The sequence below is a fragment of the Toxorhynchites rutilus genome, chromosome 3 (genome assembly GCF_029784135.1).
Source record: "Toxorhynchites rutilus septentrionalis strain SRP chromosome 3, ASM2978413v1, whole genome shotgun sequence".
NCBI classification, from domain to species: domain Eukaryota; kingdom Metazoa; phylum Arthropoda; class Insecta; order Diptera; family Culicidae; genus Toxorhynchites; species Toxorhynchites rutilus.
This window is the reverse complement of record NC_073746.1, coordinates 178408284-178428027: the sequence shown is the minus strand read 5'-3', so window position 1 is coordinate 178428027 and position 19744 is coordinate 178408284. Positions and strand designations below refer to the sequence as shown.

The window sequence follows — 19744 nt, the reverse complement described above, 5'->3', positions numbered from 1 at the left end:
ATTCCGCTGATATTTTCGGCAGAATATGGGAAAGTTGGATCTGATAAAATGTTCTTTACTGACGGTTCATTCATAAACGGGTCCACTGGCTTCGGCATCTTCAATGAAAACTCCAGTGCCTCTTTCAAACTCAAAGATCCTTGTTCCGTGTATGTCGCTGAACTGGGTGCGATATATTAAGCATTAGGGATCATTGAAACATTGCCCATCGACCACTATTTTATTTTTTCAGACAGTCTCAGCTCAATAGAGGCAATCCGCTCAATGAAAGTTGATAAACGCTCATCTTATTTCCTAACAAGAATAAGACAACTGTTGAGTGTTTTGGTCGAAAAATTATTCAAGATTACCTTAGCATGGGTTCCCTCTCATTGCTCGATTCCGGGGAATGAGAAAGCGGACTCGCTAGCTAAGGTGGGCGCTTTAGAAGGCACACTTTGTGAAAGGCAAATTGCTTATAATGAATTTTTCCACAGTCCTCGTCAGTATACGCTCGTAAGTTGGCAGCGCATGTGGAGTGGTGATGAGTTCGGTCGTTGGTTACACACGATTATCCCTAAGGTCTCGACGAGTGCATGGTTCAAGGGATTGAATGTAGGTCGTGATTTCATTCGCGTGATATCTCGGCTTATGTCCAATCACTACAACCTAAACGCGCATCTCTATCGCATTGGGCTCGCAGCAAACAATCTTTGTGATTGTGGCGATGGCTACCACGACATCGAGCATGTTGTCTGGTCGTGTATCCGGTTCCATGCTGCTCGCTCTCAGCTCTCTAGAGCACTGAGAGCACAAGGCAGACAATCGGATATCCCCGTCCGGGATATCTTAGGTAGCCGGGATCCTGATCTTCTGCTTCATCTGTACCTGTTCCTCAGAAACGCCGATGTCAACGTTTAATGATGTTTCCTTCGTTGTGTCCCCGTTTCATATCCCTCCTATCCGATCGATAAACTTTTACTTAGTCGCGGCAATACATACACACACTCTTTACAGATGCACGGGCCGAAGGTTGTGCAGTCCACTGATCATTCAACAAGAGCCAAAGGTTGTACCGCTCATGACAACTCTACACGAGCTGATGATTGCGCCGGCTAGTGACCATTCTATCCTGGATTCCTCGAGTCGAGAAAGACGCACCACGCTAGATATGGGGTACAGACTAGGGGGGCGTTGCTGATTAATGGTCAGCTGCATCCCAATAGCAGGTATCCCGTGTCGGGCACACGTACAGAGCATCGAAGACTGCAACATACCAATTATGAGAACACTTGTAATACTAACCTCGAGCCAACCGCGAGTAATCGGTTACATATTACTAACATAGTTGTAAGACAAAAATTGTTAAAATATTGGACTCCCGGCCCCGTCAGGCTAACGCCACATGTGCCTTAATAAAATATATATTTTGGAAAAAAAAAATTCAAGGGATAGAGGCGTTAAAAATGGAAAATATAATCTGACTACCCTTTCCTTAGCCTCTATCGAGCTAAATAATCATATAGTTTGCACTCTCTGAGACTTAAAAATCAGGATCTGCTACATTAGCTGAATTTGAATCTTTCGCTTTGCGTTGTCCGTATGATCCTGCTGTTTGATGATGCATGGAGAGGTCGGTATGCATATGTTAGAGGCAAAGAAGAAAATAAGCTTTCTGCACCGAAAGCGTATATGATAGCTTTGCTTGCATGTTGGTGTGCAATGAAGTGCGAGCCGATGCAGAGTTGTCTCGTTCTCTTTTGTGTCGTGATTTGCAGCACATAACAACAATAGAATACCGCTGGGGGAAATGTTTCCTGAAAGATCATATTTGAACGAACGAAAGCGATTTTTTCAATGAGTGGATCATTTGGCAAACACTGATTGGGAGAATATCGGTCCCATAACTAAAAGTTCAATAAGCTTCGACACCGCGTTCAGAGCAGTGATTCCTCGATAATTATCCAAAATTGATTTTTTTTTGCTTGGTGATTCATGATAAGGACAACTCTATTGGTTTAAAGATATTGTGTGAAATTTTGTATTGTACACAAAATTACATGTGCCGAAACGTTTAAAATGTTGTAGAATACATTTGGAGACTCAACTATGTTGAAAGCACGGGTGTATGAATGGTAGAAGGCATGTAAAGCCGAGCGAAAAGAGATGAAAGATTTGCCACGTCAAGGATGACCATCCACTGATGAAAACATCGACAAAATATAGAAAAAAATAATAGGAATTGTGCTCGGAAACCGTCATTCGAGATTCGGAGACCGGGCCCGTGAATAAAATGTGCCTTACGAGACCGTCCGTCATATTTTGGTTGATGTTTTGGGCATGAGGAAAGTCGCAGCACGACTAGTAATAATAAATTTTATTCAAAAATTTTTGAGTTTTGAGTTATCGTAGTGAATCCATTTTTCGTCTCCGGTAACCCGTTCGACACCTATCACTTTCAATTCGTAAGAAATATAATTTCTTTTGCTTCTGGATGTATCTTGCGGCTTCAAGTCTTTAGAAATAGCTTGTCGAGTTACTTCCAATGACTCTGCCAGTTCTGTTTGGGTTTGACACGAATCTTGGTCGAGTAATGATTATAATTCTTCACCTTCAAACTTTTTCGGTTGACCCGGACGCTTTTTGTCTTTAACTTTAAAATCACCACTTTTAAATGGCCCAAACCATTCCCTACAAAATCTATCCGATGGTGCAGAGTCACCATAAACTTCCACAAGCATTCGATGCGCTTCAGCTGCACTTTTTTCCAATGGAAACAGGATAAAGGGTGTGTCACATCAAATTGCATCACGGAAAAAACGCGGTAGAAATTTAATTTTTAGGAATTATATCTTCAGCTTTCGCTTATAATCAGATAAGAGTGTATAGATCACGTTGGCCATGCTTCACTGTCAATTTTTCGTAAATTTGGAAAAATGTCGTCGAACGAAAAAGAGCGTCGTGAATTAATCCTGCGCACTCATTTCGAGAATCCGGAGTTGTCACATCGGGACATCGGTAAGATGCTGGCAAACGTCCAATCCACGGTCAGCAGAGTACTAAAACGATACTTCGAGAACCTAACCATCGACCGGAAGGTGAAGAACGGCAAAAATGGATGCTCCGTCAGTGAAAAAGTTCACAAGCGCGTAGTTAAGCAGTTTAGACGTGATCCGAGAAGTTCGGTCCGGGATGTCGCCAATTAGCTGAATTTGTCAAGTTCATTCGTCCAGTGGACCAAGCAGCGGGAGGGCCTGCGTACATACAAGGTTCAGAAGGCTCCTAACCGCGACGAAAGGCAAAACATGGTGGGGAAGACGTGAGCCCGGAAGCTGTACACCGAAATGCTGACGAAGCCGCATTGCCTGGTAATGGACGACGAAACCTACGTCAAAGCGGACTTTCGTCAGCTGCCGGGCCTGTTGTTCTTCTCCGCAGAGGACAAATTCAGCGTTCCGGAGGAGATTCGCAAGCAGAAACTATCCAAGTTTGCCAAAAAGTACATGGTGTGGCAAGCGATCTGCTCTTGCGGAAAGCGGAGCGCCCCCTTCGTGATGACCGGCACGGTAAACGGGCAGGTTTACCTTAAGGAGTGCCTACAAAAGCGCTTACTACCACTATTGAAGCAGCACGAGGGCCCGACCATCTTCTGGCCGGATCTCGCTTCGTGCCACTATTCAAAGGACGTGTTGGAGTGGTACGAAGCCAACGGGGTCACCTTCGTGCCAAAGGAAATGAACCCGCCCAACGCGCCGGAGCTTCGCCCAATAGAGAAATATTGGGCGATTATGAAGCAGGCCCTCCGGAAGAACCCAAAAGTTGTCAAATCGGAGGCGGACTTCAAGAGAAAATGGATTTCTGTTCAAAAAAACTACAACCTGACGTTGTACAGAACCTTATGGACGGGGTAAAGAGGAAGGTGCGAGCATACGGGCTTGGGCTCGAAGTATGAATAATAAGAAAATGCCAAAAGTTGTTTAATAGTTTTTATTTTACTGTCTAAAATTTTCAAAAGGATCGGTCTACTGGGCGAATTTCTACAGCGTTTTTCCCGTGATGCAATTTGATGTGACACACCCTTTATCAAAACTTCCCGCAAATGGTGCTTATTTGCAATGAAACTCGACATTTTCATCGCAGTAAAAATTGAACTTGTTTTGCAGAACTCAAAGAATTGTAAGCAATATTTGGGCAACAAATATCGACATTTCACGATTCAGAAAAAATCAGCTGTCTTCGACTAGCACTTTGAGCCATCTTGTGAAAACAGAATGCATTGAGTTGCACATTCAATATTTTATATTCGTTATAAAAACTCATATTGCTACAGCAGTCTGTGTTTTGGCCATTTGTTTTAATTTTATAGAGCTTAGAACCATGTCATAATGTCTCCTCTATCTCAGAAATTCATTTTAGTTTTTTTTCAGGTAATTTTCGTATCATGTATTGCCTCTATTTTGATTTTGATATTTGCTTCAATTTTTCAAAATGATGTCCAAACAAAGATGCAATGCATCAACATTTTGCTCGCGTATCGCAAAAAATCGAACTAAATACACGTCGAGTTAGTGGAATCGTTCAATGTAGTCAAATCAATGGTCACCAACCTGGTAAAAGGGATCGGTAAACTCTTTTCGACAACCAGAAATTCTGAATTCGGAGAAATCGAAAGGGGAACCTCAACTTCTTTGTCCGAGGAATCACAAACAAACTGAGAGTGTCGTTTAAAACCGTACATGAAGCTTAAAACGAGTCCGAATGTCGCATATGAAATAGTGTCTCCAAATCGCTAAATTATGAGCTAGTGACTTCAAACCTCAATGATAAATGAAACAAGAAGGCCAAAACACAACCGGAAGAAGAATTGTCGTTCTGATTCAGCTGACTATTTGCGACATTTTTATTACAACTAAGAAATTTACGTGACCCAAGGACCCAATATGCCAGTGCTCCGCCCAATCGATAAATATTGGGCTATCGTCATGTGAAACCGAAAGAAGATCAAAAATTGTTGGAAGCCAGATGCAGTTTAAGGCAAACTGGCGTTCTGTGGCGAACAAAGTAGATATGGTAGGATTTGAAAGAAAGGCTCGAAAATTTGAATTTGGTCACCGGAAGCTTAGCTGAATATTTTAGCTGTTTCTCATACTAATTGAGCTTCATAAAGAAAAATAATTTCATCAAATTTCGATCGTAATACCCTTTGTAGTTCGTCATTTTGTTTCGTCAGCGTCGCTGTGAACATTTGCGATGCTGCGAATAAAACGAAAGAACAAAATCGAATATATTCACGCGCCGAACTGTCACATGATATGATAATCAAAAGAATAGATTCGGCATTCGGAATCTCTTCTTCTGCATTCCAGCATGACCTTACAACGTATAGACTCACTAAAAATTCACTCTCTCGTTTTCAGGTTGTAGAAATCACACGATTTCCAGAAAGTGAACGATGTCAGTGTAAAATTGAGAAAATTTCCTACAAGAATCATTAGTTGGAGAATATTTTATAGTTGAATTCGCTTGTTGCCAGACCTAGATTTTTGTGACGTGACAACACCTGACTTTTTGCGGTTTCCGACTGTTGAGCATTAATGTTGGATTTTCAGTTCCGTTTCAAAAAATACAAATGAACTTTGTTCCATGATTTGTGAAATAAAAGATGAAAATAGATTCCTGTATATTCAGTTTTTCAAAAATCTCACAAAAACCGTACACAAATCGGCATGCATTTTGTGACGTGACAATACGCTCTTTGCGAAAAAACAGTCTCCACAAAGCGTTGTCACGTCACAGAATCAAGACCTCAGAACCAAAAAATTGGAAAAAGGAAAGGCAAATTGGAATTGCGAATTCATACAGGCCGGGGGTATTTTTGTTTAAACTGAAATGTGTTTACCTAATACAGACTTCTAAGCCAAGGTGTCTGGGGAAATCGGCATTGCAAATACATGTAAGTCGGGGGTATTTTTGTTCCGACTGAAATGTGTTTGCCTAAAACAGACTTCAAAAACAAGATGTCCGGGGGAATTGGCTTTGCAAATAAATGCAAATTACGAGTACTTCTGTACTGGCTTGCTTTTGTGCAGACTAGAATATGTTTCCTCAGTCTCCTACGGTCTCCTAAAGTTAGGAACCTGGGAAAATCTACAGACACTAGAGGCAAATGAACTTTCAAGTTTAAAGCTTCTATAGTATAAAAATTGGATGTTGAAGTTGTTGATTCATGCAAGCCGGGGGTACTTCTGTACCCGCATTTTTTTGCACTCCGAAAAGTGTTTTTCTAACACAGACTACAAAAGCGGTTACGAACACAACGCTTTGGCTCGGTTGTTCAACATTGTATTGGAGGATATGCCTTCATATCGTCAGCTCACTGAATTTCTACGCATACCATTTCATGATTAGCATTTCATGATAACCATTTGCTGCGATAACGCCCATTGATTAAGCAATATGCTTTCGACGTACATATCAAAATCGAAACGGACTGCCTGAAGTTCATCACATCAAGCAAATTCGCTGTTCAAGAAGTACATACACTTGAGAGATGCAAACATCAGAGGGAAAAAAGTAAAATAAAATAACCGTTTGATAGTTCTTCCATTCACATATTTTGTCCTAGGCATCATACCAAACGTAAAAGGATTGTCATTAAATTTACCATCAAAAATTAATCAATACAAACAAATGATTGCTAAGCTAAGGTAGTCCCACGTCAGCCTTGCGGTTATATCATTGATATAACCCCCCCTTTTTTCATTCTTTTTCGTGCACCCATAAATATATGCAAATACTGTCATTTCCGATCGTATTGTGGGATTTCAAGCCATGTCCGATCTTTTAGAGCCGTTTAAAACGTACCGGAATTCCAAACATGGCATCGGAACACGATATTCGACTTCCGCTGGTAAGACCCTTTCACCCAATACCCATATCGTATGGATTTTCCATATTTTTTTGTCATTCAATACTATTATCAGTAAACCGGAAGTCGAAACAAGATTATATTTTATATTTTGGAATCTGCGTTCATCTTTTTTTTTCAGTATTATAGTTACTTTCAAAACTTTTTGGCTGGTTCATCACTGTTACTTCCATTTTTTTTTTTTATATCTGTATTATAGTGATTTTCAACTCATTTGGCTGGTTCGTCACTTTTTACTTCCATTTTTGGAAGAATGTCGGGAGTGAGAATTGAACTCGTGACCTTTAGCGTGAGAGGCATGGATGTTACCACTACGCCAGATCGCATCCACACTTCCATTTTTTGGAAGAATGTCGGGAGTGAGAATTGAACTCATGACTCTTAGCGTGAGAGGTATGGATGTTACCACTAGGCCAGATCGCCTCCTCTGCGTTCATCTAGTGTACACAAATTATAGAACGAAGCTAATTTGTATGTTTTTGAACCGCAATTAATTACATTAATCATTAACCACATTAATCACTGATAAAAACCCTAGTTTACCAGAAGTCTTGCATTTACCATGAAATAGATAATATGTTGCTTTCTCACGTTTAATGAGACAGCTCGATTCAGTTAAAACGTGTACGCGAAATCAGCTGTAGCTCGGGATAGGCTTGATGAAATGGAAATGTTGAGGTTAAAAAAAAGATGTTTATTGTACTTTTAAAGACGAAATATTTTTTTATCTCTTCATTTCTACACCCAAACTAGCGTTATCAGAAATGATATCATCTTTAGTAGAAAAAATGCTTTTTCGTGTGCTGAAGTGTGAAATGGATAAATAAAACAAACAAATTTTTCGTTCTCGTTTTTGATTCAGGCTTCCTGGTAGATCCAGGATACAATAACTTTATGCAATCTCGGTTTTTTTCTTCACAGCTTCGAAGACCCTGCTAGATCAGAAGTTGCGAATTTATGAACAAGAACGAGTATTACTGGGAACATCTATTAGAGCCGTGGCGAGAAGCGATTTTGTTATCCATAAATGAGCAAACTTTGGTACATTGTGACCCCAACTCCAAGAGCTTTTGGTTGGTGGCATGGAAAGAACAATAATCTTGACGCAAACGAATCATATGCTTGAGAACATTGCGAACGCTAGATATGACTATCAGTGCCGTCATTTTCGGACCATATTTGGATTCCCGACGTGGATTTATCGTTTATCGTTTATGGATTCCATCTGTCACAACCTTTGAAAAAGTGAATGAAGCGTGATAAAACAAGTAAACATGTAAGGACAGAGAAAATAAGCTGACTGTTTGTATTGTTCGCTCGCATGACTAACGTTATCCATTTACACCTGAAAAGCTCACAAAGTTTCATATCAACCAAAATTTAATTATAATTTCATAGACACTATGCACTAATTGTTGAAAAATTTGAAACAATATCAGTTGAATGAATTTTGGGGTACGGATTAAAATTCGCAAGCTGGAAACAAGCATCCACCCATTTGCGCCTTCCACATGAACGCCTTTTTGTGAATGTTTGCGGAACAACGGAAATTTGGCTTTGGGCGAAAAGTTTTACGCAACTACCCGTCAAGCGAGAGAACATGTGTGTGGGAATTTCCAGCTATCAGAAATCATGCAATTTGGCTAAGCTTCAGTGATAAACTGCTGCTGTAACGGGCAGTCAACCTGAAATAATGCCGCGGGCGGAATGTACTCACCTGACGCAGCAGTCCTCTCTGGATTTCAGCGCTAGTTTCACAATGTCCACAAAAACTGGAACCACCACCCACTCGCTGGACTTTGACTTCGCGATGGGCGCCGCCGCGGACGTTGGCGTTGGTTTTCGCTTTTTGTCCGCTGCCGTGACGCTTTCCGTTTGTTTGCTCCATAAATTTCCGCAACCTTCCGCGTGGCGTTGCATACAGTCCAGTTGTTGGCTTGTTGTTGTCGAAAGCTTACTCCACTGTGTAAAGTGGGAGTCAGTGAAAAAAGATACAAAGCATAGTGAGATGGACTTGAGAGGGAGACACAAAGCAACTGCAACGTGGAAATAAAATTAATTAATGCTAGCAACCACACTGAGTGCGCGAATTGGAGCTGCTCCAGTTCCAGGGTTTACTGCTGGCTGCTGGGCCGAGGATAATGTTGTTTTTAGAACATGACGATAATCATACCGCAGGTGCATGGGTCAGAGTGTTTCGAAATCAGCATCTCCTTTCCGGCAGGAAGGAGAGCACTCAGAAACAACTTCTAGTAATGAAGACCAAGTCAAATCAATTTCAATGGAATTATCATTTGGAGAAGAGAAACATAATGCGTCTCCATCAAAACGAATTTTTCAAAAGCTTGGGAGGATGAGAGGAGAAGCATTATGTTTACCACTGTGGTAAGTTACGGTTACAATCATGCAAATATATTACGAAATACAGGAGTACCGGGAAGTTTCTTCCTTAATATTATTTAATGCTTTATTCTGAAAAAATGGTTACAAATTTAATATTCCAAGCGTTGCCCATCGCTAGTTACAACTTTTTTCCATCTTTCTGGCAATTCACGGATCCGTTTGCGGAAATAATCGGCCGGTTTGTCGGCTAACCACGAATAGATCCAATTTTTGGCTTCATCAAAATTGGAGAAGTGCTGGTCAACCAGGCCATGTTGCATCGATCGAAAAAAGGTAGTAATCGGACGGAGCAATGTCTGGAGAATACGGCGGGTGGGATAGGACCTCCCATTTCAGCGTTTCCAAGTATGTTTTGACCGGTTTTGCGACATGTGACCGAGCATTGTCGTGCTGCAAAATAACTTTATCGTGTCTTTGCTCGTATTGTGGCCGTTTTCCTTCAGTGCACGGCTCAAACGCATCAATTGTTGTCGGTAGAGGCCCCCGGTAATGGTTTCATTCGGTTTTAGCAGCTCATAGCACACCACACCCAGCATAACAGCAAAACCTTGTGGTCGTGAATATTCCGCGTGACCGTCGGATGTTGATGCATGGCTGGGGTTTCCATACGTTGCCCGACGTTTAGGATTGTCGTAATGAACCCACTTTTCAACGCCAGTAACGATTCGATGCAAAAAAAAAACTTTTTTATGTCGTAGGAGCAGTTGTTCGCACTCGAAAAAACGACGTTCGACGTCTCGTGGCTTCAATTCTTACGGCAACCAATGTCCTATTTTTCCGATTATTCCCATTGCTTTTGAACGATCGGATATGGTTTGCTGAGCACATCCAAGTGTATCTGCGTTTGTGACGGATCATGATCGAATAAAGCCTCAAATTCTTCATCACTGGAATAAAAATCAAGTCACGCCATCTGTTGTAAACCCCAAGAAACTTATCGGTACACCTAATATAAAACATATCTCGTAAGGAATGATACATAATCGATGACTATACGATTGCAAGAACTTCTCGATAGTTTTAATCTGGGGTAAAAAAATCCAATATTTTTACCAAAAAAGTTCATATTTTGCGTAAAAATATTATTTTTATATTTAGCACTAGCTGTCCCAGTAAACTTCGTCCCGCCCAAATTTGGCTCCATTTGCTTCATTCCTTCTCGATTTATGCAGAAGGTTGTGTTTCCTTTGTATGGCAGCCACCTTCCCCTTAGAAAGGGGGGAGGAGTGTCGAACTACCATAGAAACGTTTATTGATCCCTAAAACCTCTATATGCTAAGATTGATTCCATTTGTTCGATTAGTCCTCGAGTTGTTCAGCACCCCCCCCCTCTTTAGAGGGGGGAGAAGAATGTCAAACCACCGTAGAAACATTTAATGCTCCCTGAATCCTCCATATGTCAAATTGAGTTCAATTTGCTTGATTAGTTCCCGAGTTACGCAATACCTCTCTCCTCACAACAAACTTTAGAGAGAGGGGAGGAGTGTCGAATCATTATAGAATCATTCTTTGCCTCCTAAAACCTCGATAAATCAAATTTGGTTCCATTTGCTTGATTAGTTCTTAAGCACCCCTCAGAGAGGGGGCGAAGTTTTGAACCACCTTAGAAACGTTTCTTGCCCCCTAAAACTTCAACATGTCAGATTTGATTCCGTTTGCTTGATTAATTTTTGAGTTTTGCAGAAATTTATGCTTCATTTGCATGGCAGCCCGCCTTAAAGTGGGGGAGGAGTGTTTGTTCACCATAGAAACGTTTCGTGCCCCCAAAACCTTCACATGCCAAATATGGCTCGATTTGTTTGAATAGTTTCCGAGTTATGCAGGAATTTGTGCTTCATTTGTTTGGCAGCCCCCCTTAGAAAGTGGGAGGGGTGTCTGTTATCCATAGAAATGTTTCTTACCACCCAAAAACCTTTACATGCCAAATTTGGCTCCATTTGCTTGATTAGTTTTCGAGTTATGCAGGAATTTGTGTTCCATTTCTATGGCAGCCCCTCCTTAGAGGGGGGAGGAGTTTCTAACCACCATAGAAACATTTATTGCACCCTAAAATCTCCACATGCCAAATTTGGTTTCATTTGCTTGATTAATTCTCGAGTTTTGCAGAAATTTGTGTTTCATTTGTGTGGCAGACCCCCCCCCCCTCAGAGAGGGGGGAGGAGTCTCAAATTATCATAAAAACCTTCCCCGGCCCCAAAAAAATAAAATCCATCTTTTTTGCAAGTTCAAAATATTTCAAATAATAAAATATTAAAATGCCAGCTCATTGGCTTTAATTTGATGTGTCGATTATCCAAATCGGTTCAACGGTTCAAAAGTTATGAATTTTTAAATAAAGTCATTTTTGGGAAAAAGTGGAAACAGTTGATTTTTCGGACCACTCTAAAATGGAAATGGTTGCCCTAACGAAAAATAAAAAAATCTGGTCTAGTATTTTGCAATAATATCGGTTTGGCATGGAATGGCTGTATATATATAATTTAAATTGTCTGGTTCAGATCAAATTTTATTTTTTTAAAGAATGGACCCCTTTTACTTACTTATTGATCCGTGTCTGCCTGTTGGACAGAACAAAGGGGACGATGTCAGAAGTCTCCACTGTCGACGGTCATCTGCCATGGCTTTCACTTGCCGCCAGGTAAGGTTGGCAACAACAGTTTGGATGTCATTGGTAAGGCTACGCCGTCACGAGCCTCTGGGTCTGCCTCTTCTGCGCTGTCCTCGTGGATTCCAGTCGAGGGCCTCTCTGCAGATCTCGTTTGCCCTTCTCCTTAAGGTGTGTCCAATCCACTTCCACTTACGTTCGCGAATTTCTGTAGCTATCGGGCGCTGATGACATCGACGATGGAGTTCCACATTGGATATCCAGTTGTGAGGCCACCCTGCTCGAATTATATATCGCAGGCAACGATTAACGAAAACCTGCAGTTTTTGCGTTGTTTTCGCCGAGACGCACTACGTTTCGCAGACGTACAGCAGTACGGATTTAACGTTTGAATTAAAGATTCGGGTTTTTGTATGTAGAGTGATCTGGTTTGAGCGCCAGATATTTCGTAGACCTGTAAAGGCAGCCCTGGCCTTTCCGATCCGTGTGGCTATATCAGTCTTGGTATCACCATCCGGCGTTGTTTGGCTCCCAAGATATTGGAACGTTTCCACCTGTTCGATCTTTGTCCCGCTGCTGTGAAGCTAGAGGTATTGTCAGTGTTCACTACCATGGACTTAGTTTTGGTGACATTTACTGCGAGTTCTCGTAGAGGTCGTCTAGCTTGCTCTGCATATCACTTCGACGTTGGGAGAGCAAAACAATGTCGTTGGCTAAATCCAGGTCGTTTATGTGCTCCATTCTTGAAGGATTCCAAGGCAATCCTCTGTTGGGCTGCTGTCAATAGCTCCAAATAGTACCTCATCCATAGCGATAAGGAACAGTAGTGGTGATAATATGCAGCCCTGTCTCACACCGTCAGTAACCCGTATTGGGTCGGAAAAGACGCCATTGTGCAATATCTTGCACGAAAACGCCTCGTACTGAGCCTCTATGAGATGGACTAGCTTCTCTGGGACTCCTCTACGCTTGAGTGTGCCCCAGATGTTTTCGTGGTTGAGTCGGTCGAACGCCCTTTCAAAATCAACGAACACCAGCGGGAGAGAGTCCTAGAATTCGTTGATCTGCTCCAGAATAATACGGAGCGTTGCGATATGGTCCACGCATGATCGGCCGGCACGGAGTCCGGCTTGCTGTCGGAGGGTAGCGTCGATTTTCTCCTGAATCCGGTTAAGGATAACCTTGCAGAGTACTTTGAGAGTAACACAAAGCAGCGTGATGCCGCGCCAGTTCCTGCTTTCAGTTGGGTCTCCTTTCTTAGGGACTTTAACCAAAACGCCCTGCATCCAGTCCACCGGAAAAATTGCGGTTTCCCATATGTTGCTAAATAGCTGATGCATCATATGGGCTGACAAGGCTGGATCAGCTTTGAGCATCTCGGCTGAAATACAGTCTATTCCAGGTGCTCTACTGGACTTCATATTCTTGATTGGCACTTCAATTTCAGACAGCGATGGCGCATCGGAGTTTAAGCGATTAATGCGACGAACTATGGGTGCTAAGCGCTGCTGGTTTTCTTAGTTACCGGCATTTGAGACTCGAAAGAGTTGCTCAAAGTGTTCAGTCCATCTTTGAAGCTGATCTGTACGGTCTGACAGTCATGTCGTACAACAGGCGCATGGTCTGACATGTCGTACAACAGGCGCATATCACCATTGGCGGCGGCGGTTTTCTCCCTCTTCAGCTAGGGAGTTGGTCCAGGCTCTCTTGTCCCGTCTACAAGCCCTCTTAACAGCCTTCTCCAGCTCAGCGTATCGTTGAGGAGCGTCTGTCTTAGCCGCTCTGGTTCGCGCTCGCTCAATGCCAGCTTTCGCTTCGCTCCGCTCGTCGATCATCCTCCAGGTTTCATCTGAAATCCACTCCCTCCGCGTGCTGCGTACTTTGCGAGGCTTTCATCACTGGCTGTGATAAAGGTGTTCTTGATGCTACTCCATAGCTCTTCAGCAGATGCACTAGCTGGTAACTCCGAGGCTCGTGATACAAGTTGTTCAACAAATACCCTTTTCACCTCAGGGTTCTTCAACAGGCGGACGTCGTAACGACATCCAACTTTCTCCTCCCGCCGTTGAACGAGAGCGACGCGCAGGTGTATCTCAGCGATGACAAGGTCGGATGCAATATCGGCGCTGCGCTTGTTGCGTACATCAAGAAGACTCCTTTTCCATTTCCATTTCTGATGCAGATGTGGTCGATTTAGTTTTCTGTTCGGTCGTCGCAGGAAACCCACGTGACCTTATGTGCTGGTCGGTGGGGGAAGAGCGATCCACCAACCACCATACCATAGAATTCTGTAAACAGCTCCCCGTTTTCGCTCATCTCTCCTAAACCATGGCGTCCCATGACGCGTTCAAGGTCCGTATTGTTTGAGCCAATCTTCGCTTTGAAGTCACCTAAGCAGATTTGGATGTCCCCCTTTTGGAACTTTCTCAATCACACTGTTCATCTGACTGTAGAAACTCTCTTTCTCCTGCAGGTCGGCAGCATCTGTTGGCACATAGCACTGGATTGCTGTAAGGTTCCTAGCCCGTGTTCTGTATCTGGCAACGATTATTCTTTCGTCAATCGGTTTCCATATCATCAGAGCTGCATGGGACCCTAGGCTCAGTAGAAATCCAACTCCTCGTTCCCGGGGAGCATTTTCACCACGTGTGCCAGAGTAAAGCAGGACTCGCCCGGATGATGCCTTGTGTTCACGCGGCTAGCTTCCTAGCCAGCCACTCTGGACTACCAATCTTTTGAAACGTTTGAAAAGGGAAAAACGTTTTACTTTGAGGAAAATTTTCAATTTCCGTTGTGTACTTTGGAAAACCCGTTACTCTGAAAGCAGCAAAAATATAAACGACTGAACAGAGCGCTATTTGGAGCCCATCCCAACCGTATTCAGAGTAATCTGAAAAACAACCCACAAGAATTCTGAAGATTTGTCGATGTGCAGAGGAAGGAATCACGACTACCTACCGTAATGACACGCAAGAATGTGGACGCATCAAACAAAATTTGTGAGCTATTTCGAGAACAATTCAGTGGTGTTTTCGTTAATGAAAGACTCCACAATGAACAATTTTTTAAAGCTGCCAACAGTGTACCTTGCCTACCTGCTATCTGTACTGATCCTGCCATGAGTTCCAGCAGAGTACAACTTGCTTGTTTAAATCACAAGAAATCTTCGAATCCTGGGCCGATGGCATCCCTTCTATCATATTGAAAAAGTGTTCCAGCAGTCTATCTTCATCGCTAAGATTATTGTTTAGTCGTTCACTACGCTGCGGAGTTTTCCCGAAGGCTTGGAAAAAATCTTTCGTTTATCCTGTTTTTAACACTCCTATACTCGCGCATTGGTCTGTCAGACCGAGAAATCATTTCTCAGAAGATATCAACACTACGACTTTGCGATTCTCTCTAGCTTCGTTATTCGTCGTTCGTCATCGTTTAGCGTATCGCATGTGTTGGTACAAAGGGGACTTGTGCCACTTTTTTTAACATTTTCGGTCTGACACACCGACGCGAGTATAGGAGTAACTTTTTTGGACAAGTGCCATTTTTCATATTCTAGAATATTGTTGAATGAAATGTATAAATTAATGTTAGTGGCATGGAATATTTATTGAATATAATACATAAGATTATTACCGGACTATTCTTATTTAATTTCAGTCCCTTTTGTAACTGGATTGAACGGATCCATATATTAACTATTCGTCGATATATTCTTTGTTAGATTCATACGTTCAAAAGCAGAATAGAAATGATTGATTTTCGTATAGTTATTCGCTAAATATAATGGTCACACATATACACACTTGTGAAAGAATTTCACTTGTGGAAGAATTGTAAACAGTAAACTATAAACTAATCGGTAGCTTATGGTAATTTTTAACAGTTACAGTTTTGGGGATTTTTTTTTATATAATGGACACTACCGACAAGAAAACAAGAAAAAGAAAAGGAAGTTCCTAGAAATCATTTTATATCATCTTTTTATGCCCCATCTAAAAAAAAGGCATTAATTCTTAGTTTACCAAGAAAACAGAGGCAAAGAATATTAGAAATATGCAAACTTTATATTCCAGAACCTTTATCATCTGAAGGTCGTTATACATTCTTCTCTTCGATAAAAGACCCGAAAAACACGTAACAACTGCATGAAATGTAAAAAATATGTTTATTTCGAGCATTCCGTTATGCTATGTTCTGATTCTTACTCCAATGAAACCACAATCGATTAATACGTTTTTATGTTATTTTATAGCTCTTTATACTTCCATGAATTATATTCAGTTGCTTACTTTCAATTAATATCAGCGAAAAATTCGAATTTCGTTATTTGTGTTCGAGTATCAAAAATTACTCTATTTCAAGGAGGCTGAATTAGATGACTATTACAACATAATAAAGATGAAGAAAACATATTTTTTTGAGTTTTTTCATTCAATCATACCCTCTTCTTCAAATAAATGGCAATAAAGTCTGAAAAATACACAATGACAACATTATAGACAAGTTCAATTTTCGGTCTGTGACACCGCGCGCGAGTATACGTGTTATGATTTTGCACACGAGTACAGGAGGGTTAAAAAAAGGCAGTAAAAAGGACGTCGGCAACTATATATATAACAACTCCAAATTACTTGAAATAATAGTTTTTGATACTATCTCCCATGCCTGCAGCAGTTACATCTCCGACCAACAACACGGTTTCGTGCCCAAAAGGTCTACTTCCACAAATCTGGTGTTGTACTCATCGTTCATCAGCCGCTCTCTTCAGTCTCGTAACCAAATCGATGTTGTTTATACAGATTTCTCAGCCGCGTTCGATAAAATTAATCATGACGTCGCTGTCGCAAAACTCCAACGCCTTGGGTTTCTTTCTGCCATAGTTATCTTTTAAACTGGTTACACTCATATCTTACTGATCGTGTGATGTCAGTGAAAATCGGCGACGCCGTTTCATCTCCTTTTCGGGTCACATCGGGCGTACCTCAAGGAAGTCATCTCGGTCCTTACATATTCCTGCTTTATGGCTATGGCTATCAAGAACCTTGGTATCTGTATCTGAGCTAACATTCCGCGATCATATCTCGTACATCATCACCAAGGCATCTAGGGTCTTAGGCTTTATTTTTCGCGTCACCTCACATTGTATAAAAGCTCTCTATTGTGCTCTAGTCCGCTCTACTCTTGAATACGCGTGCATAGTATGGTCTCCCTACTACCAAAATGGAGTCCAGCGGATTGAGGCTATCCAGTGAAACTTGTCCTGGAGGGATCCTTCGAATCTACCAAGCTATGAGGATCGTTGTAAACTGATCGGACTCGATTTGCTGAGCTTACGTAGGGATGTAGTGAAGGCAACTTTCATATCAGATCTGATTTCTTCGAAAATCGACTGTGCTGATCTTCTTCGGTTGATCAATTTTAACCTACGCCTTCGTAACCTGCGTTCTCATACTTTTCTCCGCCTCCCTCACTCTCGTACAAATTACGGTTACAACGAACCCGTATCGAGTATGTCTCGTGTTCTTAACCGTTGCTACTTGTTTTATGACTTTCACTTATCTCGTGCAAGCTTGCTAAAGGCATAATTGACTGCTCTTTCCAGGTAAGTATAGTATTAAGTAGATATTAGATGTTGTAGTATTAGTATCATTAGGGCACTTATGTTCAGGCCTATTGATAGTAATGAATGAATAAATAAATGAGGAATAAATGCAAGTTAAGTCAGTTTGCCCTGCTGGGCAAGGGTCAGTATGATCCATGTTCCGATTCGTGTCCGTGTTTTCATGCTAAAGGTCGTTGCCAATAATCCAGATCTATTTCTTCATTCGTTTTCTGTACCGGTATAAATTTTCGGGAGCAGTAGGTTGTTAGCCTAAGGTCCCTATCCAGCTGATGGGGTTGCCATCTTAGGTGTAGCGGGCGGGAGCCGCCTTTCGAATTCAGCCACTCGTTTCGAGACAGACGCTGTTTGAGCCGCCCCTAACCTGAACCCCATGGGAGTTGCTTATAGTAGATGAGTACCCAATCCTTGCTTGATCATCGTTTGCCCGTTCACCCCTTTTTGACTATGAGCATTTTCGCTTGTCGTAGATGACAAACTTTTTAGTACTAGTCACACTTAGAAACAGGTCAGCATATATGTTTTATCAACAACCACTTTTAATTGCTACGTGGAGAAACCAAACATTCTGTCATTTTCCAACAACGACACAACCCATTCACTAATCAAACCAGGTTATTGGTTAGTAACAAATTAGTTTCTGTAAAGAGTTGGGGTAATTATGCTGAAAACATGACCACGTACATTTCAATCCAATATTTATAGCTATGAAGCGTAGCCTGACCCACGAATGGGGGACCCTGCAGCGTCATTTCGATTATGTGCATTATTAATGAACGTGTTGCATCACCAGAGTTCTCTCTCGCTACTCCTCTTTCTATCCTACAACATGCTGATTACTATGCTTCCAACATCCAACAAACCGCTACGTGTCTCTTGGCCTTTGCCAGCGCTTTCCCGTTTCAGGCGTCGCAACAGCACGAGTGTGTGGGTGCAGCCATTAATTTAATTTTTAAAGCAATATTTTACCGTGATTTGTAATCTCGCAATAGGCGGCACATCCAGCGATTCCAGGATGGTGGTGGCACTGTTGTAGTTCCCCACCAGGAGGCAGTACTGTGCCGCACCGCTCCATAACTCAACCGTGTTGTTGCGGTCGTGAATATTTTGGCACTGAAATTGGATAATACCAAATTGGACATATGTTGAAGTGAGGGTAACGCGGGAAAATTATATCGGGTGACATGTGGTTTTAATTAGTTTTTTTTGTGAGCGTGTTGTTTGAAATAAATTGCGAAACAGTCATGTTTGGGATCACCCGTGGATTCATTGGAAGGTTGAACATCAACTGTTTAGAAAAACTTACCTTTAAAATTTCATTAGCTACTAGCAGCCGCAACCTAGCGGACCACTCTAGGTAACTCTCGAGATTACACGTCTTTTTGCCGTCAAGCGTGGCGGCTGGAGCACTGACGCCAAGTGGTTTGGGAGTGAAATCCTCCCTGGCGGGATCCTTCAACAGATTGGTGCTGCATTGGACAAATTCCTCCGGGCCTACATGCTTCGCTAGGTTTCGCTCGATTCTGCACAGAAGTTGTGCAAGCTGTGAAGCATTCGGCCATTTTATTGGTTCAGTCTGGGCGGAGAGTCAGAGAATGCGGAAGAGTGTCAGTTCGGAATGACGCCTCTGCTTACAGGCCACACTATAATTGACTTGTACGCAAACGTAACTCTAATTTACCTTATTGTCAACAGTTGATTGATAGCTTTTGAGTTCTTCTTCGTGTTTTTCGAGTTCAGTTAGACGAGCTAACAAGGCACACAGTAGTTCAGATACGACGTCAGCTAATTTGGTATCTGCGCATCTGCAGAGGAAGGACGACATAATAACAGTGGAGAAATATTGCGTTATTAGAATGCAGAATATGCTGCAATGCATCTCGTTGTATCGTGAACAGCGCAGGTGAAGAGTTGCTGGAAAGTGATACATACCTAGCTACGATATGTTTAACGTGATTCATCATCCGTTCGTCGCGAAAGTCATACGGAAACATCTTGGTCCAAACAGCCAACAGCGGTACGAGTCGGTCCAGTGGTTCCGGGTCGGGAACCAATGCTAAAAACTTACCTAGCAACTCATGTGTCCGGATGAAAAATCTGCACGATAGCAGAAAGGAGAACACATATTCCTGTCGAAAGGTGAAAGCGCAAAATAAGACGAACGAGACATAATTTAATTTCCGTTTTGGTATTCATGGCGGTGTGCCTCCGG

General features: G+C 42.0%; 1 protein-coding gene across 1 annotated transcript in view; it reads right to left on the bottom strand.

The window, feature by feature from the left end:
* Window positions 1–19744, bottom strand: part of LOC129777338 (ras-GEF domain-containing family member 1B) — a 100817-nt gene that overhangs the window by 30250 nt on the left and 50823 nt on the right. Inside the window, exons 5-9 of the mRNA XM_055783565.1 lie at window positions 19465–19661; window positions 19214–19337; window positions 18839–19108; window positions 18502–18645; window positions 8625–8869 (exon numbers count right to left, since the gene is read on the bottom strand). Of these exons, the coding sequence (XP_055639540.1) occupies window positions 8625–8869; window positions 18502–18645; window positions 18839–19108; window positions 19214–19337; window positions 19465–19661 (980 nt within the window). The remainder of the gene's footprint in view (window positions 1–8624; window positions 8870–18501; window positions 18646–18838; window positions 19109–19213; window positions 19338–19464; window positions 19662–19744) is intronic.